At 55.4% G+C, this 24,019-nt stretch overlaps 1 protein-coding gene across 3 annotated transcripts in view; it reads right to left on the minus strand.

Annotated features, from left to right (window-relative positions):
- The window catches only part of PSD2 (pleckstrin and Sec7 domain containing 2), a 53,579-nt gene that overhangs the window by 23,045 nt on the left and 6,515 nt on the right, over nucleotides 1-24,019 (minus strand). For 2 of the 3 annotated variants that reach the window (XM_055141997.1, XM_055141996.1), the window contains exons 2-7: nucleotides 20,388-20,775; nucleotides 17,224-17,694; nucleotides 16,740-16,922; nucleotides 8,586-8,666; nucleotides 8,362-8,474; nucleotides 7,587-7,649 (exon numbers count right to left, since the gene is read on the minus strand). In XM_055141997.1, the coding sequence (XP_054997972.1) occupies nucleotides 7,587-7,649; nucleotides 8,362-8,474; nucleotides 8,586-8,666; nucleotides 16,740-16,922; nucleotides 17,224-17,694; nucleotides 20,388-20,734 (1,258 nt within the window). In that variant the 5' untranslated portion in view covers nucleotides 20,735-20,775. The remainder of the gene's footprint in view (nucleotides 1-7,586; nucleotides 7,650-8,361; nucleotides 8,475-8,585; nucleotides 8,667-16,739; nucleotides 16,923-17,223; nucleotides 17,695-20,387; nucleotides 20,776-24,019) is intronic. The other variant, XM_055141999.1, reaches the window with a different exon arrangement.

Here is a 24,019-nt window from a genome sequence, read left to right on the forward strand (position 1 = left end):
GCTTTTCACCCTAGGTCCTAAAAGCAGAATCCTCTTTGGATTTTCTTTGGCTAGCAAAAACAGGTACTAATGTAGGTTTATTGTAAGAAAGTGACAACTCAAACTTTTAAAACGGGGGGAGGGGGGATATCTGGGGTCTAGGAGACAGTGCAGTGGGTAGGGCTTCCCCTTGCACGCAGCCAACTCGGGCTCAATCTCCGGTATCCCATATGGCCCCCTGAGCACTGTCGGAGTGATTCCTAAGTGCAGAGCCAGGTGATCACTGAGCATCAATGGATGTTGCTCCAAAACAAAACAAAACAAAAGAGCAGGAGATACGTGTACCTAGACAGTAATATGTACACCGAAAACTACAAAACACAGATCAAAGATCAAAATAGCCAGACATCTTGTGTTTGTGGTTGAAAGACTTAATGTAGTAGGAAGTTAATGCTTCCCCAAATGATCTATAGAGGTAGAGCAAACACTACCAAAATCCCAGCGATGCTTTTTGCAGAAATGCACATTAATCCTCAAATTCATACCGAATGTCAAGGGATCCCAAAGCTCAAACAATCTTGGAAAAGAACAAGCTCTTTCCTAGAAGATACCTGCTTCCTGATTTTAAAACTTAATAAGAGGCAATGGCACAAGAATAGACATATACATTAACAGAGCAGAATTAATAGTCCAGAGACATATATCAATAGTCAATTGATTTTTGAACCATGCCAAGACTATCCAGTAGGATAAAAACAGTCTCTGCAACCACTGGACATCCAGAAGCAGAAGCACGAGGCAGAGGGCTCAGGGGAGCTGTGGCAGAGCCCCTGCCTTGGAGGTGTGAGGGATGGGATTCCATCTCCAGCGCTGCCCCACATTGATGTGACCAACAGTGTAGCACCCCAACACCTTGCAATGTGAATCTGTGATCGCTGCAACCAAGCATGCAACCCCTGGGCACTGCAACCGGTACAAGCCCCAGCACTGCAGCCACGAAAAGGAAAAAACAAAGTTGAACCCTGGGCTGGGAGATAGTGGAAGGAACAGAGCACATGCTCTGCATGCAGGAAGCCTGGGTGTCATCCCCTAGCACCACGCAGTCCCAAAGCACCACTGGGAGAGACTCTGCAGCACAGAGCAATACCCCCTGAGCACCACTGGGTGTGGCCCAGAAAGAAAAAGGAAAAAAAGATAATCCCAAAGAGTTCAAAGATGTAAACAGAAGAGCCAATTCTATAAAACTCTAAGTGGGGGCGGGGGGGAGAAAGGCAAAAAAGTACATCTTTACTCCCTAAGACTAGGCAATGTTTTCTTAGAGATGATACTCAAAGCACAAGCAACAAAAAAAGATTTTATATATATATATATATGTGTGTGTGTGTGTGTGTGTGTGTGTATGCGCATATATACATATATATATATACTGGATTTCATCAAAACATAAAATGTGTAGAGGTCAAAGTGATAGAGTCCAGTAGGGAGGGTGCTTGCCTTGCAGGTGGCCCCATCCTGGTTCAATCCCTGGCATCCTATATGGTCCCCCAAGCCTGCCAGGAGTCATCCTTGAGCACTGCAGGATGTGGCCCCCAAACCAGAACAAAACCAAAAGAAAGCCCTTGCACACCCCCATGTTCAACAGCAGGAGTCCAAAGGTAGAATCCCAAATAGCTAGCACTCAGCGGGCTGGGGTACAGGCTTTGCTGATCCTGGGCACCACAGGGCTCCCTGAGCACTGCTGGCAGAGACCCCCAAGCACCCTGAGTACTGCCAGGAGCAATCCCTGAGCACCAATTAGGGGTGGCCCCAAAACCAAAACAAATAACTAAGTGGGCAAATGACTTGAATACATGTCCCTCCCACGAACACACACAGAGTCAAGAAGCACATAAAAGGATGCTCAAGCTCATTAGTCATCAGGGAAATGCAGAGCAAAACAAAATCTACCCACCAAGACAGCCACCATTTAGGAAATAATTCACAGAGACAGCCCGGGGGATGGAGCACCCGCTCTACATGCTCAGGACGCCGAGTTTGAGCTTTGCTGGACGTAGCCATGGGGGCTGCTCAGCCCAAACACCAAACCAGCAGGCTTGAACCATGGGGCTGAGTGCTGTCAGGGCCCCCAAGCAACCCCCGGAAAATAACCAACTAACTATTGAAAGAAGTGCTGGTAAGAGCATAGGAAACCTGGACCTTCCTACCTGGCTGGAGGGAGCCTGAAAAGGTCCAACCAGCATGGAAAACAGTTTCCACAGTTCCTCAAAAAGCCAGTGCCACCAAGGGGAGCTCATGGCTTTCTGGAAGCCCTGCCTTGCAAGCCGGCAACCACAGGCCCCATCCTGGCACTGCCCAGAGGCACCGAGCAGGCCTGGTGGTTCTGCTTTGGGGGTCCGCTGGTGCTATAATAGAGCATGGATCCCCTGCACACAGGCAGCTGTGTGAGCCCACCCCCACATCCTCCACCCTAGGAAACCTGAAAGACCTTCCGAGTACAGCACCCCTGTGAAGGCAAGAGAGGAAGATGACACCGAATTCCCATCTGCCCCCTTGCCCCAACACACACACACACACACACACACACACACACACACACACACACTAAGCTACTCCTGGAACCAAAATGGGTCTTCAGAAAAAAATGTGAGCAGATGTTCCTGGAGTCACTAAGGGTAGAAACAACACGTGGACCCATCACAGAAGAACGGAGGAAGACAGAGGCCTAGGCAGGCAGTGGTGTATTGCTCGGCATGAAAAGGAAAGAGTCCCGGGGCTGTAGTGATAGCACAGTGGGTAGGGCATTTGCCTTGCACTGGGCCAACCCGGGTTCAATTCCCAGCATCCCATATGGTCCCCTCAGCACCGCCAGGGGTAATTCCTGAGTGCAGAGCCAGGAGTAACCCCTGTGCATCGCCGGGTGGGACCCAAAAAAGAAAAGAAAAGAAAAGGAGAGTCCCAACACAGGCTGGCATGCAGCTGGACCTCCTGCCAGCTGTCAGAAGGTAGGGACAGAGCCACTCACTGCAGGACCCCTGACATGCAGGGCCCAGAACAGGAAAGTCCCGAGCAGAGCAAACAGGAGGGGTGAACGGCTGGGGGGAAAGAACGGGAAATGGTTGCCACGTGGCCTGGGCTTCCTTTCCAGGGTGACAAGGTCTGGGACTAGAGAATGGGGACCGTCACACACTACATGAGTGTACTGAAGCCTCTGAATGGCACTCTTCTAAAGAGCTAAAATTGTTCATTTCAGATTCCGTGTCTTTTAACACAATTTTTAAAGTCACTGACAGGACTAGGGAGGTGACTCAAAGGGCGGGAGCACCAGCTTGGTGTGCGGGAGCCTCAAGGTTAATCCTCCCAATCCCAGGACCCCCTAGCATAGTACTACCAGCCCCCAACACTGAACCATTTATCCCAAATGACCAAGTATCTCCAGAGTGGCCCCCAGTCCTCCCAGCACTGGTTAGAAAGAAAATATTTTTTAAAAAATCACTAGAATGAACAAGCTTTTACCACAATTAAAAGACCGGACCTAATCAACACATCTAGGACAAAACCGACAACTACAAACACACTCTCTGTTCAAATCCACATGAAACATCAATTCAGATGGATCTCTCTCGAAATGGAAAAGAAAGACTCAGCAAATTGCAAAGAAGTGAACTCATTCTGGGCGAATTATCTGATTTAAAATATAAAAACAACCAGGCAGAAGCCATGCATGCAGATCGCTCAAGGCCCAGGGACCGCCTCGCTCCCAGCCCTCCCTCACTCCCACCCCCGCTTCCATCAGCGGGGCCTCCCAACCTGCCCTTGACCCTCAAACCTCTCCCCAGAGGGCTGGAGAGATAGCACAGCGGGTAGGGCGTTTGCCTTGCACGCGGCCGACCCGGGTTCAAATCCCAGCATCCCATATGGTCCCCTGAGCACAGCCAGGGGTGATTCCTGAGTGCAGAGCCAGGAGTAACCCCTGTGCATCGCCAGGTGTGACCCAAAAACCAAAAAAAAAAAAAAAAAAAAAAAAAAAAAAAAAAAAAAAAAAAACCTCTCCCCAGAGCCTCTGTCTCCGGCAGAAAAGAGTCATCACTGGTCTGGCTGGAGCCTCATCCTGAGACCTGAGCCCCTGCTCCCTCGGGCAGGGCAGCCCCATCTCCTGCCGGGGCTGCGGGAATATGCAGGGTTATCACCCAGGAAACTTCATCAGTCTCGGACCCAAGAAGCCAGGCTGTGTGACTGCTGCCATCCCTGGAACGACCCCAGCCCATCTTTAAGGCTCACCCCAGAAACAGAATGAGACAGGGCGAGCAGGAAGAAAACAGATTGGGGCAAGAGGGAGCTGGGCAGCAGGGTGTGGGTGGAGGGACACACCCCATCACTATTAGACTGGGCCAGAGTTGCACTTGGGAATCCCTTTTTGGTCCCTACATTCAGCACCTGAGAACAGGAAGACACCCCAGAGCCTTCAGAAGGGCACAAAGGACTCAAGGCTCCTGCACTCAGCCACAGCCGCACTCCAGCACTCAGGATTGAAACACCCCAAGGCTGGGGCCAGGTAGAACCCGTCCTCAGCAGTTCCTCTTGGTCTCACCATGGATGCACCAGGAAAGGCCTCTCCAAAGCCCCACCTCTGCCCTCCGCCTGCTCACCTTCCCTCATCCCAATAGCCACTCCACTAACACTGCTGTTGGCTCTGCCTCAAAATCCATCCTGCACTTCCCTCCCGACTCCATTTCTGACCAAAACTGCCATCTCCTGTCTGGAGGCTGGAACTACCATCCTCCACCTTCGGACTGACCCAGTCCCAGGGGCCGGCTAACACCCCAAGCTCAAGCTCCAGGGAAATTCTGGTGCCCCAGCTCTCCTGCAGTGGCCCTGTCTCTATGCCAGCTCTGTGGATCCAGGTGGAATGCACGCATGCGCATGCACACACACACGCGCACACACCCACTCATGCACGTGCATATACATACATGCACACATGCACACACACCTTCCTCAGAGCTCAATACAGTCCACCCTTGATCCTTCCAGCCAGCAGCACATCTCAGGGTCCAACTTAAAGCCATAATCCTTGACAACTCTCAAAAGAGCTGTCCACGGCGTCCAGTTCCTTCTAAATGGCTTTTGTATAAGGTCCCAAGGAAATGACTCTAGTGACAAAGATCCACCAATGGCCCCAGGATGTGGACCTCACTTGGTCTTTTATATCATTTAGTGTCTTCCAGCTTGTGTCTTGCCACATTTCCAGCTCTTGCCTTCTGAGACCACCAGCCCTGCTATTCCCCAGTCTCCCTGCAGCTCGACTTGAACTGGTACCAAGATGAGGATACCCGTCTGCATCTCTCCACAGTGTTCAGATGCCTCCTCCCCGCCCCTGTCTCACCTGGTCAGGATGGCAGTGCCCACCCCTTATTCGCTTCCCCTGGTAATGCCAACAGGCACCTCAAACACCCCCCCACACATACACACACACATACATACACAAGTGCTTTCCACATCTAAGAAAGTGGCTCCTTCATCTGTCAGATGCTGGGCCATCCTTTCTCCCCTCTTTCATTCCTTCCCCCATGAGCAAGGTCTAAGAGACTCGCCTTCTGTCAGTCCCCATGCAGGACACCTCACTTATCTCCGCTGCCCTTCCCCACCTGCACTCCCACAACAGCGGCTATGGAAATGCCTTGGCAGTCACTCTGAAAGTTCAACAGAGCATTCACGTGACCCTCCAAGCCACTCCTGAGCGTATCGTCAGAACTGAAAACAGGTGTGCACAACCGTCTGCTCGCAGAGGGGGAGGCACCTGCTCCCGTCGCCCCACCCATCTCTGCCCCAGCCTCACCTCCCTGTAGGGGTGCCCTGCCCCCACCCCAGCAGACCCCCAGCACAGTCCCCTGCCCGCTGCCTTCAGGAGCTTTTGGCTTTTCCAGGGCCTGTTCATGTACCATCTCCCTGGCCAGCAGCCGGGCCTGAGGCAGGAGCTCGCCTCCACGCCATCCAGAGACCAGGGGAGACGTGGGGCTCCTGTGCTTCCTCCCGCCGGACCCTTGCCCCCACCCCTCTGCCTGGCCCCTTCTGATGGATGCTGCTTCCGGGGACCTTAGCAGGATGCGTGTTCCTGAGAGGCCCCACTGCAGCAGGCCTCGGTGAGGAGCAGAGCCGGGGGCGGGGGACGGGGAACCGCGGAGACCTTGGCAGAGTCCACAGGGCTGCAGCACCCCCCGAGCTCGGGCCAAGTGCTCTAGCAGGGCTGCGCCTCGCTTCAATGCCCAGCCTTGCAGAAGGGGTAACTGAGGTTCGGGGCCCAGAGCAAGTCACCGCAGCTGCACAGCTGAGAGAAAGACAGAGAACCTGGGACCCTGTTCTAGGCGCTGAGCTACAACAGCACCTCTGGGGAGAAATGGGGGGTCCCGCCCGCCACGCCTGCCCAGCAGACTCCTGATGTTGCTCGTTAGCTTTGGCCGCGCGGGTCGAGCAGCTGGGCATTCCTCAGCCCAGAGTTCACCGAGCAGTGCCTGCTGTCCTCACTGGCAGCCTGGACTGGGGGAAGGATGGGGCATGCGGCTGGCACAGCAGGCCTGGGCCCAAGAGCAGGGCTGGAAGTGGTGGGGATGGGAGCCAGGGGTGCATTTCACGCCTCCCTCCAGGCCGGTGCATGGGGATACGCACACTCACCACGCTCTCCCAGCACGCGGCCCTGGCCCTGCCCCACACAGCTGCCACAGCCAGTGAGGGCACCTCCCAGGGTCCCCTGGGCACTTGCAGGATGGCCTTCCGGCCCCCCATCATTTCCATCCTCATATCAATACGAATACTTTTGTTGTTCTCGCATCGGAACAGGGTCCCAGTGAACTCCCTACTGGGGCAGACCCCGGCGCTGGCTCCCGGTTTTATCTGGGACCTTGGGGAGTTGGTGGACCCCAGAGAGGACAGGGGTGCCCCCAGGGTTCTGCAGGTAGGTCGCCTCGATACTCCTGGCCCCCCTCTGTGCGCCAGGCTGAGGATGGTGCCAGCTGTCCCCAACCACACACAGAGGCTGTGAGCACCTGGGTGAGCAATGATGAGGTGATGACGGAGAGCAGACGGTGTGATGGGCGACACAGAAGGGCCGCATGGAGACGGGCATGCACCCCACCAGCCCCACTTACCACCTGAGGGAGAGGGGTCCCCGGAGCAGACAGAGGAGAGAAGAAGGAGTTACTGAGACACCCCAGGGCCCCGGCACCTGCCCCCTCAGTGTGCCTGCAGCTGGGGCACAGGGGGACAAGAATGTCTCTCGAGGGAACCACCTCAGTGGCCCAGGGGCTCTTCAAAGGGGCAGCATTTGGGCTGGAGGGATGAGGGTGGGAGGAATGGGTGGCCGACATGAGCACGAGAGGGGCACGCCCCTCCTCCACCACCACCACCCCCGCCATACCGGGGCTCCCAGCTGCTGTCACTGCCCTGCCTAGGGTCAGGGACACAGCAGATCCCAGGGGGTAAAACTGAGGCATAACTAGTCTAAAAGGCAAAGTGCTAAAAGGTCTCAGGAGGGACCTGGAAAAGCCCTTTGACTGAGCGGGGCCGGTCAACGAGAAGAGACAGGACCCCCCCCCCCCCGCCACATCCCCAACTCACATGTCCATGCAGGTCCGTGTTGAGCAGCATCAGGGCACAGGTGAGCGTGTGGATGCCATCTAAATCAGAGAGGGGGCACCTGGGGTGAGCCCGCCCTGTCACCACCTATCCCTGGCAGAGCATCCTGGAGGCCCCAGATAGGAAGAGGCCAGATGTACCTCAGAACCCAGAATCTGTGAGACTCGGGGGCTCCCGGACCACCCAGGGCCTGCTCTGGCACAGACGCCTCCCTCCTGGGGCCAGAAACACCTGGAACCTGAGGGACAGGTAGCCCTGGCCCGTGGCCCTGGCCTGGCCTGTGTCCCTCCAATAAAGGCCCAATTCCCCAATTCCTGGAATCCAGGTCCAGCCACGAGGAAGCTCAACCCAGACCCCAGACCAAGACGTCCCACCACACCCACCGCAGCCACTACCACAGGGGACCAGGAGGACGAGGCCTGCTGGACCGTCCAGAAAGGCTTTGGGGTGGGCAGAAAAGAGCTGAGGCCCAGCAGGCAGATCCCTTCCCAGGGGCCATGGTTCATCACTGGCGTTTACTGAGCAGGAAGGGGAAGGGGCGGGGTCTGGAGCAGGGGTGGGGGATAGAGGGTACCAGAGCAGGACAGGGGCCAGGGGAGAGGGGATCCAACTGGGTGGGGCAGGGGCTGAGGGCCCAGGCAGGAGGCACGGAGTTGGGGGGCCCACCAGGAGGGACAGGGGCTGGGGGGTCCAGGCTGGGCGGGAGGGACAGGTGCTGGGGGCCCGGCTCGGGAGTACAGGGGCTGGGCTCACCTTCCGAGGTGCTGTCGTCGGGGTTGCACTGGCAGTACCGCCGAGAGAAGTGCGTGAGGACCCGCTCGCGCTCCTGCGTCTCCCCCATCAGCGGGAAGGCCTTCAGGAAGGTTCTAGAGGATGATGCAGGGGGAGACGGAGCCCCTAAGACTCCTCGTCAGGGCCCGCGTAGCCGGTGCCCTCACTCGCGCCGACGTGAGCCCTGACCCATCCTGCCCACTGACCTGAGTGCTCGGTCCAGGGTCAAGCCCGAGAAGTCGAAGAAGCTGAGGTACTCCCCAGCCACCAGCCTGCTGAACTCGTTGCTGCCAGGAGAGAAGGGGAGTCCATCAGCACAGTCATGGCCAACGGTGGAGGGCATGTGGACAGTGGGCACTTCACCCAGACCTGCCCCCTGCCTCTCACCCACTCCCTCCTCCTGCTGCCAATTGGGCACTGACTTCCTTGCCGGTGGGGCTGGAGAGGTGAGAAAGGAGGTGAGCAAGGGGTCCTAGAGGAGGTGACAAGGGGTCCTAGAGAGGTCCCAGCCAACATTCACAGGAAGGAAGAGGCAGCCGGGGGGAGGGGAGGTAGGGAGGGCTGGGGCAGAGCGCCCCCTGCTGAGGAGACTGCACATGTGCAAGAAGGGCTGTGGCCTGGTGGCCAGGAGCAGGCTCGCCAGGCAAGAGATGAGGTTGAGGCCCCAGCCTCAGCACAGCCGGCAGGGAGCTGCCTTGCATGTGGCTGACCTGGGTTTAACCCCTGGCACTCCATATGGTCCCCTGGGCCCTACCAGAAGTGACCCCTGACTGCAGAGCCAGGAGTAAGCTCCCAGAAACACTGGATGTGGCCTAAAGAAACATAAATAAATAAATAAATAAATAAATAAATAAATAAATAAATAAATAAAAGCAGAGGAGGAGAAGATTCAACAAGAGGAGAAAATTGTTGTGATGTAGGCAGATAGATAGGGAAAGGCCCTCAGCAATGAAACTTAGATCAACAAAAATTTTAAGACTGATCCACCCTGTGGATGCGGGGGTTGGGGGGGCGGGAGGTGGAACAAGGACCTGATAAGACTTTCAGTAGACCCTGAGGAGATTGGAGTTCCTATCCTCGAAAATCCTCGCACCTCTCCTTTAATCCGATTAACTTTAGTGATTCAGCCCGAGAAAACTCCAAAACTTCCGGATCAAGACATCGAAGAGCTTATAAAAGCCACCTTGAACAAAGGAAGGGCGCACATATGAGCCCCAGTGCTGCTTGTGCCTGTGTGGCCTGAGCACATGTGTCACCCGCATTTCCCCTCTTGAGATGTGTACTTTTATGCTTCCCTATCTAATGCTGGGATGCGTGTAGGGACTCTCTCCGCCCTTGGAGAAGTCCACGTTCTCTTGAGTGCATTACTCTGTCTCTCTTACTCTCTACTCTCTCCCACCTTCTCTTCCTTCTTTCCTTCAAAAACCCTCCAAATAAAATCTGTTTTACTTCACTGCTTTCTATTCCTGAAATTCTTTTCCGTGAGCAAGACAAGAACCCAGTAACCCTGGATAAGGCCTGGGACTAGTTCCTCCTTTCCTTCCAAGAGCAAATTCTCGCTCCAGCCTGAGTCCGTGGCTCCCCAAGAAAGCAGGTGGCGGGGATCGACTCCCGTGCCGACACCAATCAGACTTCAGGAGTGGCCTGACAGCCACCTTGTGGGGCTGGCGGGGCTCAGGCCGAGCCGGGGCTCATTGCAGACTTTACCAGTCCTAGTCTTCCCAGTGGGTCCTGGGTGGCAGAGGCAGGGGTCACAGAAGGTAACTGTCTTTCTCTCCTCCTGACTCACGTGAGCCACCTATGAGGTCCACTGACATCATTTGGAAACCATCTGTGGGAAACTGCCCCCCCACCCCCACAGGCCAGCAGGAGTGTGGCCCTTCCCCCCAGCTCCACCTGACCAGCCTCTCCTCAACCCATGACAACAAGCCTTGGCAGGAAATCACCTCCCACTTCCGCCCTTCCTACCTCATCAGGAACACACTCGGGACTCCTACACTGAACACCCCCCCCCCCCAACTCTGGAGTGGCTTGGCTGCCCCTAGCTGTGCTGATAAAACACACAGAGAAGATACTGTGGGAGCAAGAAATCATAGAACTCTAATTACAACCAGTGGAGAGACCATGGCCCTAGATTGTCCCCCAAGCCCCACCAGGAGCTATCCCTGAGCACCACTGAGTATAATAGGGGTAAAAAAGGGCAGGGGGGGCAGGAAGAATGGTAGTACAGTGGATAGGGCACTTGTCTTGTACATAGTAACCTGGGTTCGAGCCCCAGCACTACATAAAGGCCCCTGAGCCCTTCCAGGAGTGATCCCGGAGCATAGAACTAGGAATAAGCTTGAGCACCTGAGCACTGACGAGTGTGGCTCCCTCTCTAAAATACTAATATGGTAATCAAAAGCCTCCCCCAGAAAAAAAAAAAAAAGCCCAGGCCACTACTGAGTTCTTCAAAACCTTTAAAGAAGACCCTTTCCATTTTAGGCCTTTTGGGAAAGTTGAAGAAACAGGAATCCTCCCAATCCAACATTACCCTGACACCAAAACCAGATAGAGATTTCGCAAAAACAGAAAACCATAGACCTATATCCCCAGTGAACATAGAAAGATCCTCAATGAAGTTTTAGCCTACTAAATCCAACAATACGTCAAAAAGATCATATACTATAATGAAGTAAGATTCATCCCAGGGATACAAGAATGGTTTAATATATGCAAGGCAATGAATGTAATACACCATATCAATGCAAGGAAAAATAAAAACTATATGATCGTATAAATAATGCATAAAAAGCAGTTGGTAAAATCCAGTACCAGTTTATGAAAAAAACTTTCAATAAGACAGAGTTTGAATTATTATTTTTTTTTTTTTGCTTTTTGGGTCACACCTGGCAATGCACAGGGGTCATTCCTGGCTCATGCACTCAGGAATTACCCCTGGTGGTGCTCAGGGGACCATATAGGATGCTGGGATTCGAACCAGGGTCGGCTGCGTGCAAGGCAAACGCCCTACCCGCTGTGCTATCACTCCAACCCCTAGAGTTTGAATTTTAAAAGCCCCATCAAAAACTGAGAAGTGGTGGGGCTGGAGCAATAGCACAGCGGGTAGGGCGCTTGCCTTGCACGCGGCCGACCCAGGCTGACCCAGGTTCGAATCCCAGCATCCCATATGGTCCCCTGAGCACCGCCAGGGGTAATTCCTGAGTGTAGAACCAGGAGTAACCCCTGTGCATTGCTGGGTGTGACCCAAAAAAGCAAAAAAAAAAAAAAAAAACTGAGAAGTGGAAATGAAGAGACACTTCTCAGAGGAAGACAGGAAGAGGGCCAATAGGCACTTAGGAAAAAGCTCAGCATCACTTATCAATAGGAAGATCCACACCAGGGCACCTCGAAAAGGGGCGGGTTGAGTTTCCCTCCCTGCCCCAAACAGAACCCTGGCAGCTGAAAACCTCCAGAACCCAACCACCGCCATGCCCAAGGCCACTTTCCACATGCTCAGACAAACCTCACGCAAGAGGGCATGAGCCTCACCCAAAATAGGATGAACCTCACCAAAGAGCAGACCGGCAGGAAAACCCAGATATTCGGGAACCCATGACTGAGATCTCCAAGCCCGCTTGGATAGGGACTGGGCCTCCTCCCCACAGGGCCCCAGTTTCCTGGAAGCTTGGCATTCACACCCACAAACTGCCCCTGGCACCATGTAATTTCATTAATGGCCAAGACCCAAAGACTATATATAAACTAAAGCTCCTGGAAGAAAATGACATAGAATTTCCTGGATATAATATTCTATCCATAACAAGCAACACAAAACAAATCGTCTAGCATTGCCTTTTCGGCAGGTTTGAGTGGTGATGAGACAGGTTTCAAATATCAAATGTAACCAAAGAAGAGAGAGTATAGGGGAATTGTGTGCTACACAGGCAGGGGAAGGGTTGGAAGGGGGGGTGTTGGAGGGGAATACTGGGGATTTTGGTGATGGAAAGTGTGCACTGGTGAAGGGATGGGTATTTGATGATTGTATGACCAAAGCTCAAACATGAAAGCTTTGGACACGGACCTGGAGGCGTGGGAATGGGATACAAGGGAACAAATTATTATGTACTTGGAACAGCGGGGCGCTGGTGGAATCTCGAGCCAGGGCCGATACCAGTGTATTACTTTTGGTTCCAGAAACTGCTTGCAGACATTCTACCAGACTATCAACCAAGCCAGAGCCCCACGCCGGCTGATGACGGGAAATAACCGTCTTTTTTGGTTTTTTTCCTTTCGTCAGGCAGCGTGGTGATTACTAAACAGGCGTGAACTCGGTGGCACGGGACGAGGGGGGAAAAAATAGAAAAGCTATGTAACAAACAGCGGGACTTAATATCTCTACATTCTCAGCAATGGAGAGCTATCAAATGCTTCCTTGACAGTAGGACTGTCTTTTCTTTTTTGGGGGGAAACCCTAGCAACAATAGTGAGTTATGTGTTGAAACATGGAATGTAACCAAGATAAAGCGTAAACGAAGTGAAACTTATCACTTACAAGGGCGGGGACTGGGGGGGGCGGGAGGGGGCGGGAGGTATAATGGGGTGGTTGGTGATGGAATATGGGCACTGGTGAAGGGAAGGGTGTTTGAGTATTGTATAACTGACATAATCCTGAGAACTATGTAACCCTCCACAAGGTGATTCAATAAAATTTATTTTTTTTTTTTTTTGCATTTTGGGTCACACCCGGCGATGCACAGGGGTCACTCCTGGCTCATGCACTCAGGAATCACCCCTGGCGGTGCTCAGGGGACCATATGGGATGCTGGGATTCGAACCCGGGTCGGCCGTGTGCAAGGCAAACGCCCTACCCGCTGTGCTATCACTCCAGCCCCTCAATAAAATTTAAATTTAAAAAAAAAAACATGAAAGCTTTGTAACTGTATCTTACTGTGAATCAAAACAAAGGGGGAAAATAATAATAAAATAACAAAATAAACATTCAGAATAGAATTTTAAAAAGTCTGTGGATTTCATGCCCAATTGAATCAGCTTAATTAATGGCTGAATAAATAGCAGTACTCTTACATTATTAAAATTTAAAAAAATAGGAAGATCCAAATCAAGAAACAGTGAGAATAGCATATATAAAAATATTAGTAGGGGGGCCAGAGCGATAGTAAAGCAGGTAGGGCATTTGCCTTGCACGTGGCTGACCCGGGTTCGATTCCCAGCATCCCATATGATCCCCTGAGCACCACCAGGAGTAATTCCTGAGTGTAGAACCAGGAGTAACCCCTGTGCATTGCTGGGTGTGACCCAAAGAGAAAAAAAAATTAACAGGAACAATCTGTGTGACAGGAATGCGGTGAAAAAGGAACTCTCATCCACTGCTGGTGGGAGTGTTGTCTGTTTCAACCCCTGTGGAAAACAGTATGGAAAGTCCTCAGTAAACTTAGAACTGAGCAGCAATTCCACTTTTTGGCATCTACCCTCAGGACATAAGCAATAGCACAACAGGTAGGGCATTTGTCTTGCAAGCAGCTGACCCAGGTTCAATTCCTCTGCCCCTCTTGGAGAGCCCAGCAAGCTACCTAGAATATCTCACCTGCACGGCAGAGCCTGGCAAGCTACCCATGTTGTATTCGATATGCCAAAAACAGTAACAAGTCTCACAATGGAGATGTTACTGGTGCCCGCTCGAGCAAATTGATGAACAACGGGAGGACAGGACAGTGGACAGTGCTACCCTCAGGACATAAAAACATTCATTCAAAAGAACACTGTACACCATTATTCCTTGCTGCATTCAGTACAATAGTTTTTAAGATTTCAAATGAACCACGATGTCCAAAGACCAGATGAGTAGATTATGAAGATGTGGTGTACATATAAACACCCTGAGCAGGTGTGGCCCAAAAACAAAACAAAAACTGGGTTCAAAGGAACTAACTGTCCTCAACATAGTTAAAGCCATTAACCAGAAGCCCACAATAAACATTATACTCAACGGTGAAAAACTTAAAGCCTTCCCTCTAAGATCAGTCACAAGATAAGGTTATCCACTCCCACCACTAGTACTCAATGTAGTAATTTAAGTTCCTCCCATAGAATTAGGCAAGAGAGAGATATTAAGGATATCCAGATTGGAAAAGAGGAAGTCAAACTCCCACTATACGCAGATGATGTGATACTCTACATAGAAAAGCCTAAAGACTCAACAAAAAAGCTCCTAGAAATAATAGACTTGTACAGCGAAGTGGCAAGCTACAAAATCAACGTGAAGAAAGCCATGGCTTTTCCATATGCAAATAATGAAATAGAAGAGGGAGATTTTTTTTTTTTTTTTTTTTTTGCTTTTTGGGTCACACCTAGTGATGCACAGGGGTTACTCCTGGCAGAGCTCAGGGGACCATATGGGATGCTGGGAATCAAACCCGGGTCGACCACGTGCAAGGCAAACACCCTACCCGCTGTGCTATTGCTCCAGCCCCAGAAGAGGGAGAGATTTTTTTAAACAACATCCCCATTCACAATTGTGCCTCAAGGGGCCAGAGCCTGAGTACAGCGCATAGGGGGTAGGGCATTTGCCTTGCATGCAGCAGACCCCGGTTCAATCCCAGCACCTCATATGGTCCCTAGGCCCTGCCGGAAATGATCCCTGAGTGCAGAGTCAAGAATAAGCCCTGAGCACCACTGGGTATAACCCAAAACAAAAAGAAAAGGAGGGGTAGGACGGAAGGGGAAGCATGAAAAGAAACTTCCTCAATGAAGACAAACAGGTATATTTTAAAATGCTCTATGTCACTTATCATCAAGGAAATGCAAAACAATATCACCTCACACCAGAGAGACTGGCACACACCACAAAGAACAGAAACAACCAGTGTTGGCGTGCCTGTGGGGGAGACCCGCATTCAGGGCAGGTGGACATGTCAACTAGCCCAATCTTTCATGAAAATAATATCAACTCTTCTCAGGAAAAAAAAAATTGAGGGTCTGGAGACAGTGTACAGTGGGTAGGGTGCCTGCTTTGCATGCAGTCGACCTGGGTTTAATCCCTAGCATACCATATGGTCCCCCCAGCACTGCCAGGAGTAACTACTGAGTTCAGAGCCAGGAGTAACCTCTGAGCATTAGCAGGTGTGGCAAAAAGAAAAACCAAAAAAACTAGGAGCTGAGCTCCCATATGACCAAGAATTCTACTTCTTGGCATCTATCTAAGGGCCCAAAATCTCTATTCAGAAAAGTCATTGCACCCCTATGTTCACTACAGCACTAGTCACAAGAGCCAAACTTCAGAAACAAGCCTCAAGTCCAAGAATAGACGAGTAGACAGAGAAACCATGGCATACATACACCATGGAATACCACTCAGCTATAAGAAGAGATAAAATCAGGGAATTTTCAGCTATGTGGCTGGATCTGGAGAGTATCGTGCTGGCAAGGGACAGACAGAAGGATCTCTCTCATGAGTGGGATATCAAGAACATAGCAGAATAACAAATGCCCAAAGGCAACTGAAACCCATAACTGGTCTTCAGTAAGAAGCCTACCATGGGGTGGGGAGTTGGAATGGCAGGAGAGGGGACAGTAATGGGGGAAGGGGCACCGGGACCAACAGTGAAGGGAAGTGGGCACTGGTAGGGGCAGGTGCAGGATGATTTATGTAAGAACCCAACTGTAAACCAGGGTGCCTGCCCCAAGAGAACCAAGAAGGGAGCCAGGCAGAGGGGGAGGGGGTATGGGGCATGGGAGAGGTGGGGGGAAGGGTTATTGGTTTCTAAGGGGAGAGACAGCTCAGTCCTGGGAGGGAGAGGAGAAACTCTCCTAGTGATGGACTAGGTCAGGCTCCTGGATGTCACCAGGTTGGAGGTTACAGCCCAGCAGGAAAAATGAGGGCATCCAAGTGATTTCTGGGGGACAGAAGAGGGTGGGGTGCAGAGCACTTCCCCAGCCTAGGTGCAGTCCCACCCCACTGAGCTTTCTGGGTGCCCTCCCCAATTCCCACAGTGCCACAGGCAAAGGCAGGGGTGTCGCAGCCTCACAGCCCCCACCCAGCCCCCAGCTCCTGCCACACCTCCATCAAGCCCCTGACCCCAGCCAGGCCTTGGTACTCTGCTCCCACCAGCCACCCCAGGAGACAGGAGTCCTTCCCCAGTGTGGGGGGGCCGCATCCCCGCTCTGCCTGGATACTGTCCTCACCGACCTTGGGGCCCCAAACTAGTCCCAGCCTCCTCCCCCAGCCCCAAGGGGGCTCCCCGCCGACATAGCCTGCACCCAGGCAGCCCAGAAAGGAAACAGATTTAGGCCAAGGCCAGGAATGAGGACAGGGCAGGAGGAGGGGCGTCCCCGGCACCGCCCCCCACCCCAACACTCACTTCTTGCCCAGCTGCCGGGCCACGTCGCAGCGCTGGAAGCCCTCGAGGTGGTAGAGACGCCGCGCCAGCCGCCGGGCCGCCTCACTCACCCCGGGGCACCCGTTGGCCAGAGGGTCTGCGCTGGTGGGCTCCGGCCCCTCCGAGCCACTCAGCTCCGAGTCCGAGTCTGACAGGCCTGGCTCACTGCGGACAGAGGGGGCAGCGCTTGGGTCAGGGAGCCCTGGGAAGCCCCGCAGAGGCCCGAACCGGGCAGCACCCCAGCAGCACCCAGCAGCAGGAGGGACCCAAGCCAGATTCTCCGAAGAACCCCTCAAGTGAGAAGTAGCAGGGCCAGGACAGGCAGCGCCCCCCACCCCACCCAGGACGGGCAGATCTCGGAGGAGTGACAGACGGGGGTGTCGGCATGGAGAATGGCCTCGATGATGTGCCCCTGGGCCTCAGATTCCCCGCCCCCCACCCTGGTTCCCAGCCTGGGCCAGCTCACCTGACTGAGTTCAGCAACTTGTCTCCTTCCTCGTCCTCCTCATCCTCCTCCCTGCCAGGGTCCCGGAGTCCATCGTCGTCCTCGTCATCGTGGTGGAAGCCATTGGGCACAGAGGTGAGGGACAGACGGCTCAGAACGTTCTCGGAGCGGCTGCATGAGATGGAGCGCCGCAGGGGGCTGCCCAGCTCGCCGCCGGCCCCACCGCCAGCCAGGCCCACATCCCCCTCGGGCCCCAGGTCACCCATGCCCAGGCCAAGGGCGGGCTCAGGGCTGTCGCGTGCCCGCTGCTGGATGAGGGGCGTGAGGGGCGCCTCGAAGCTGACGCAGCTGTCGCTCTCGTCCGTGAGGCTCAGGACGTCCAGCGAGTCCAGGCTGCTGTACTGGGTGCCCCGCAGCAGCTCCGACTCCACGATCTTCTCAAACGTGGCGCTGAAGCCGTCCCGCACGTCAGGCTCCCCAGAGCCACCCGGCCTGCGGGAGGGGAATCCCGGTCACCATAGCCTGCGGGGAGTGCCCTGGAGGTGACGTGCCCTGGAGGTGACGCTCCAGGCTGGGCCACTCCTATCTGCTGGGCCACTCCTATCTGCTTGTCAGCCAACACACCCCGGGGCCTGGGCTGGTATTGGGGTGTGGCAGTGAGGACAGGGGTGGGCCTGCTCCCCCAGGCCCACTTCCAAGAGCATCATCTGTCTGAAGGAATGAAGAGGCCCCTTCCTCTGGGCACGAGGGGGGGTGGGCAGCAGGGGAACCTTCCTACCAAGAGGAGAGCCACAGCACGTCGTATCCCCCCAAACCTGGGAAGTTCCTAACGTGGTTGACCCCATTCTAGATCTCAGGTGCCTTTAGGACGCCCTCAGAGAGGCTGACTAAGGGGGGCAGGTCACATGGTCCCTGCACACACACACACACACACACACACACACACACACACACACACACACACACACACCCTCAAGGCCTCACCATTCCCTCCCAGCCCACAGTGTATAGGATGCGCTGGCTCTCCCCTCTCTGTGTCCCCAGCATCACCCAACTGCCCCCACCCCGGCCATGGAGCAGCACACACAGTATATCCTGCCGAAGGGGCACGAGGTGGGCACAGAGGCTGTGGCGCCCAGGCCCACCACACTCAGAACCCTTTAAGGGCCCAGGGCTGCCCCAGGTGAGAGCCCTTCCTGGAGGGGAGGGGGAGAGCCCCAGCTGAAGCTTCCGAGTCCCCGTCCCTGACGACTCTCCTGGTAGCTGGACCCACTCCCACTCCACCCAGAACCTCTCCCAACCTTCTTTCCTCTAGAGCACAGAGATGCTACTTTAACCAACAGCTCTCTCACCCCGCACTGGACCATGACCATGTGCAAGCGGGCGGTTGTGTTGGTTTGGTTCATGGAACAGAGCATCCTGCAGAGACAGAGCGAGCCTGGGAGGATTCAGGATGCCTGAGCAATGAACACGGAAGCAGAAGAGGGTAAAAGAGCAAGACCGAAAGCAGGACAAAAATGAGAGATGGGAGGAAAGGGGAGGAATGAGAATGGCTAGAAAGAGGGAACAGAGTCAGAGAGTAGCAGAGAGAAAGCCTGAGAGCAGAGAGAGGACAGTGGGTAGGGCACCTGTCCTGCACGTGGGGACCTGGAACCAATCTCCGGCATCCCAGATGGTCTCCCGAACCCGGCCAGGAGAGATGCCTGAGCGTAGAGCCAGGAGTAAGCCCTGAGCACCCCTGGGTGGGGCCTAAAAACATAATGAAGCAAAACAAAATAAACAAATAAAAGCAGTCACAAGGTTGAGCCCTGGGCCTGGTAAATCTAGGCCCATTGTTTACAGAGGTGGGCACCCCTCCCTCCCACTGATCTGCCTGAGACCAAGCCATGCTGGAAACTGGAAAGGCCCTTCCCCACAAACAGGCCTCCATGGGCCTCTAAGAACCTAAGCTCTGGTCTGAGTGCCTCCTGGAGAAGCATACAGAAGAGAGGAGGCAGGGGGGAGGGAGAAAGAGTGAGAGAGAAGAGAGAGATAGGGAAAGAGAGAGGAGAGAGAAGGAAGGGGAGAGAGGAGAGAGGAGGAAGAAAGAGGGGAGAGAGGGGTGGGGGAAAGAGGGGAGATAAAGGAGAAGAGAGAGGGGAGAGAGAGAAAGAAGGAGAGAGAGAGGGAGAGAAAGAGTGTATCTCTGTGTGTGTGTGTGTGTGTGTGTGTGACAGCTCCAGTGAGACTCCCCCAAGCCCCACAGGTCTGGGAGGTCTCCTCCAGGTTTCCTGCAGAGAAGGCAGAGGGAGGAGGCCCCCAGGGGCAGGAGGCTGGGGCAGAACTTGCCCACACCAACCCCTGGGGTGGGAAACGAGCAGAGTGTAGCTGCCCCGACCATGACACAGGCCGCGGGGGGCTCTCGCCTCCTGTCAGAGCTTCAGATGATCTCCCCAGCAGCACGGCCAACCCTCTCAGCACCTAAACACCCCTGAAAGGCGGTTCTGGTGGGCTAGAGAGACATCCGTCCCCCGGCCCCCAGCCAGGAAACCTCCCCTACACGCAGTGTGCTCCAAGCCGCTGCACCCCACTCTCGGCCAGAGCACACGGCACCCGTCCTCCCGAACCCGCATTCCCACCCGGAGATCTGGCACACATCATCCTGCACCCCCAAACACACAGGACAGGCACACGCCAGCACCCTCCTGCACACCCAGGTGCCCTCACAGACATAAGCCTGGCCAGGCCAGGACCCACGCACTCCTCCCATTCTCAGCCCCTCTGGGGCCCCAGAAACACTCCCCTTCCATCTCCTTCCTCCCTGCTCACCAGGCCCCCCTGCCTCCATGGGTGCAGACAGAGAGGCTGCCGCCAGGGCGCCCTGGCTGCCATGGAGCAGGGTGGGCAGTGACAGACACTTAGGGTCCTGAGGGCAGCTGCAGAACTGAGGCTAGGGAGGGGGGCCCAGCCCACTTTCTCAGTGAGGACTTCTGCAACTCGACTGCTCAGTCTGAGATGGAGGGAGTGGGGTGTGCCCGCTCCATAAACAGCTGTGACGGCACAGCGACAAAGGGAAGGGGGGCTCAGACTCCCGGAAGGAAAGGGACATGAAGTCCCCATCTCATGAGGGACAAAAACAGCCAGAGATGCTACAGGGTGAGGCCCAGGACCCACAACCCAGGTGGCTACATGGGACACCCACTTACCCCAGCTGAGGGCCCTCCGGGTCTGCAGAGAGGCTCCCGGCAGCGGCATCTGCCCCCTCCGCCAGCCCGGCAGCCCTCCAGGGCCGGGACTCCATGGCATCTTCCGGAACCTTTGAGTCCGGCCCCAGGGCTAGGCCGTTGGTAAGATTGAGGCCAAGGCTGAGGACAGGAAGGGCCATGTCCGGGCCCTTTGGAGGCCCACAGCCTGGGCTGCTGTGGACACCGCCCAGGTCCTCCCTTGCTGCCATTCCATTCTGGGCCCCGGTCTCCTCCGTGGGCTCCAGGCTGGGGTCCCGGGAGGCACTGCATTCCTCAGGCAGCGCAGACGAGGGCTGCTTCTCATCCATCACATCCACAGTGTTACCGGCCGGCCAGGCCCCCTCTGCACCTAGCAGCAGTGAAGGAATCAAGGAGAGGGTCAGACAGCTTCGAGGGGCTTGCTGGGATCACCCCCCCCACCCCCAGTGTGGCTCCAGGCTGTGAGCTCCTCCCTGCACGGCTCCAGGCCCTGCCTGCCCCATGACATTTGTGAGTCTGTGCTATACTCGCCAGAGTTTACCAAAGTCCTCTGAGTGGGGGTAAGCTGAGGCCAACCCATCCATGTCCCCTTCTCTTGATATTGAATGATGGAGACAAAAAGACAAAACCCAGGACTGGAGCAATAGTCCAGCGAGGAGAGCGTTTGCTTTGCACAGATGCGGCAACCTAGGTTCCATCCCCGGCATCCCATCTGGTCCCCTAAGCACCGCCAGGAGTGAACCTTGAATGCAAAGCCCAGAGTAACCCGAGCATCACTGGGAGTGGCCCCCAAACCCTATATATATATATATATATATATATATATGTTGTGTATACAGACATACATATATATGTGTGTGTGTGTGTATATTATATATATATATTTTTTTTTTTTTTAAGACAAACCCACAGGTTCTTCCCAGCCCTGGCTTGCTCCTTGTTCCCGCCGGGCTCTGACACTGGGTGAAGGGAAGGAGCAGGGCAGGGGCTGCCCCCGCCGCAAGCGGGGGCCCGCGGCGCTGTCCAGGGTGCTGGGCAGGGGCGGTGCCACCCAGCTAGCCCCATCTAGAGCGAGGCCTTGCAGAGGGGCTCCTGAGGAGGCGTCAGGAGACTGGGCCAATCCTGACCCCGCTCAGCTCAGCGGCCAGTCCAAGCCCCACCTCCCGCTGCCGCCCCACACCGACCCCCCACACCCTGTGCAGCACCTACCAAACGAAGAGACCCTTGTGGGCAGCCAGCCCTAGCCCCCACGCACAGTTCCCAGCGGGCTGAGCCTCACCTCCTCCCAGCCCCCATCCAGGGCTCTCTGCGTTCCGGCCCCCACACCCTACTCAGCGCTCTGGGCTACTGGCCTCCCACAGGCTTGGCCATTTGGGCCTCACCCACTCCCTAGGGACACCGAGCCGGCCCTCCTCTCTTCACCCACGGAACCCCCCACTTTCCTCTGGAGAAGGGATGCTGGGAGGCGAGAGGGCTGGAGGAGGCAAGAGCAGCCTCGCCACCCGAGCGGGTACAGAGGCAGGGGCCCGGAGACCCTCGCGCATGCGCACAGCACCACCTGTGCGCCGCCCACCCTCCCACGCCAGGACCCCAGGGAAGGGAGGTGCGGAAGGTCACCCTCACCCCTGGGCCGGTTTGAGAAACCCTGAGCTAGGCTGAGGAGGGAGGTGCATCCCACTGGCGGAGACGCGCCCGGGGAGGAAGGGGGTCTGCCTCTTTGGGGCTCCTGGGACCCTCAAGGGGGGGCTCTCACACCTCAGAACACTCAGATTCACTCCCAGTTTCCAGAGGTGGAGTGGGAAAGAAGTGAGCGGGAGAGACCGGGGCCCACCCACTCACCCTCTAGAGTTCTGAACACAGTGAGAGACGCCGAAGGGGGAAACTTCATACAATTTTTTTTTTACCAAAGACTTCCACGAAGCTAAGAATCTAAAAAAGCCAGCTCGAACAACGGCTAGAATAACGGGGCCCCGACGGCGGGGCTCAGCGCGGAGGGATTCTTCGGGGGTCTGCCCTCAATCCCTGCCCGGGTGCCCGTGCTATTCCCGTCCATCACCAGGGAGTGAGAGCAGGTCAGCTCCGCAAGGTTCCTGGGGGGTTGCTTAGAGGAGAGCGTGGGAGAGCTGGCTCGGCCCCTGGGGCGCCAGATGCGGGTTTCAGGGTCCCAGCCCCGATCCGCCAGTTCCTCACTCACTCGGGAAAGCTGGGCCCTGCAGAGATGGGGGTTTCCACCTGAGCTCCCAACGAAGCCTGAGATTTGGGGGCAGAAGCAGCTGCGGCTGATGCCTCGTCTACACCAGCCCCAAACCAGATTTTTGTCAAGGACAAAAATCAAGGACCCCTTGGGAGCCCCATCTCCGGCCTCCCCCAACACCAGCAGCAGAAGCTACCTCAGGCTGGTTGCGGCCCTACCTGCTGAGGGGGGAACGGGGAGGGGGGACGGGGGGATCTGCCAACGCTGGGCACAGGGCCGTGTCCTGGGCTTCTAGGGGTGAGCAGACAAGGGGTGGCATTGAGCTGCCCGCTGGGCGGGGGCCCAGCGTCCTTGCCTGGGCTGAGGGCCAGCAGAGCCCAGAAACAGCTGAGCCAGGAGCCCCCCTCCCCTGGGTGAGCCTGAGGGAGACAGCGAGAGGGAGAGGCAGGCCGGCGGCATGAAACGCTGAGCCCAGGGCTGCGGTTGGGGCTGTCACCTGGGCTCTCCCCGTGGAGGGCTGGAAGGAGCTGACATTCCTGAGTGCACAGAGGGTAGGGGCCGAAGACAAAGTCCCCAGAGACCAAGTCCGAAGGCTGCCACCCTCTCCTCAGAGACACACTTGACCTAAGGGGAGACTGAGGCAGACAAGCCAAGTTTTGCCTGAGGTCACACAGACGAGTTGCAGCCTGTAGAGCTCGGAGGATCTGCCGTTTCCTTGGCCTGGGCCAGCCCCTCCCACTGGGTCAAGGGCTCTGATCCTCAAAGCAGTGGGGGGTGGCCCCCCACACTGCTGGGGGGCGGGATGGTGGGTACAGCGGGGTCACTGGCAGCCACCCCAGGAGACAGCTGCAAGTGACAGGCTGGCAGAGGCTGAGACCCCCCTGCCTCCTCTCCACACGGGGCTCCTGCTCCGCGCCCTTGGCATGCCCTTGAGCTTCACAGCCTCTTTCTCAACCCCGACCAAGACGGCTGAGCCCAGGCTGGCTCAGGACTGGCTCAGGGCTGGCTCAGGGCTGGATGCCAAACAAGGCGTTTTCTGGGTCTCAGACACTCCTGAAACACCCTGCCCCTCCCCCTGCTCTCCCCCTGGCAGCTGGAGGGAGCCCGGTGCACACAAATGCCCGACCACCCTTCATCCATGACACTCCCGGCAGCCCCGTGGCATGGCCAGGTGAGGCCCAGAGGGCTGGTCCTCAGCCACAGCAGCACACACATTTTCTTCCCTGTTTTGTTTTGGTTTTCTTTTCAACATTTTTTTTAAATTGAATCAGAGTGAAAGATAGTTACAAAGTTGTTCATGATTGGATTTCAGTCATATAATGTCATATAATGTCCCAACACCCATCCCTTCACGAGTATTCATTTCCCACAGCAATGTCCCCAGTTTCCCCTTCCCCCAACACACACATACCACCCCCAA

The sequence above is a fragment of the Sorex araneus genome, chromosome 6 (assembly GCF_027595985.1).
Source record: "Sorex araneus isolate mSorAra2 chromosome 6, mSorAra2.pri, whole genome shotgun sequence".
Taxonomy (NCBI): domain Eukaryota; kingdom Metazoa; phylum Chordata; class Mammalia; order Eulipotyphla; family Soricidae; genus Sorex; species Sorex araneus.